This window comes from Penaeus monodon, chromosome 23 (genome assembly GCF_015228065.2).
Source record: "Penaeus monodon isolate SGIC_2016 chromosome 23, NSTDA_Pmon_1, whole genome shotgun sequence".
Taxonomy (NCBI): Eukaryota; Metazoa; Arthropoda; class Malacostraca; order Decapoda; family Penaeidae; genus Penaeus; species Penaeus monodon.
In genome coordinates, this window is record NC_051408.1 from 4,024,778 (window position 1) to 4,025,184 (window position 407).

A 407-nucleotide genomic window follows, 5' to 3' on the forward strand; every position below is an offset into this window, starting at 1 on the left:
CACACAATGTACATCTATCAGACTATCCTCTTGATCTAACCACTACCCACTTTCACCCCCGCAGAAGTGGACATGCATCCACTCCACTATATCCCCACCTGCGAACTGGCGGCGGAGATCTGTCGGGACAACCCCTGGTGCAAGCAGAGACTCGACATGTTCAAAACAACGTGCAAGTTCCGCGATGGGCAGTGCCGAAATCCACACAGGTGAGTTGGAAGGGGGAGTTGGTTAAAGAGGCTGAGGTATGGGGAAAGAGTGAGCATGTGTGAGGTCTGGGTGGTTGAAAGATGGGGTGGAGGGTAGGAGTGAATGTATGATTGTGTTGGGGGTGGGGTGGGGAAGGTGAATTTGTATGTGTGTAAGATGAGGGTGAAAGTGTGTGTGGGGTAGGAGGGGTGGTGGAA

General features: G+C 52.6%; 1 protein-coding gene across 1 annotated transcript in view; it reads left to right on the top strand.

Annotated features, from left to right (window-relative positions):
* The window catches only part of LOC119587683, a 64,682-nt gene that overhangs the window by 62,109 nt on the left and 2,166 nt on the right, over positions 1–407 (top strand). Inside the window, exon 4 of the mRNA XM_037936362.1 lies at positions 68–209. Within this exon, the coding sequence (XP_037792290.1) occupies positions 68–209 (142 nt within the window). The remainder of the gene's footprint in view (positions 1–67; positions 210–407) is intronic.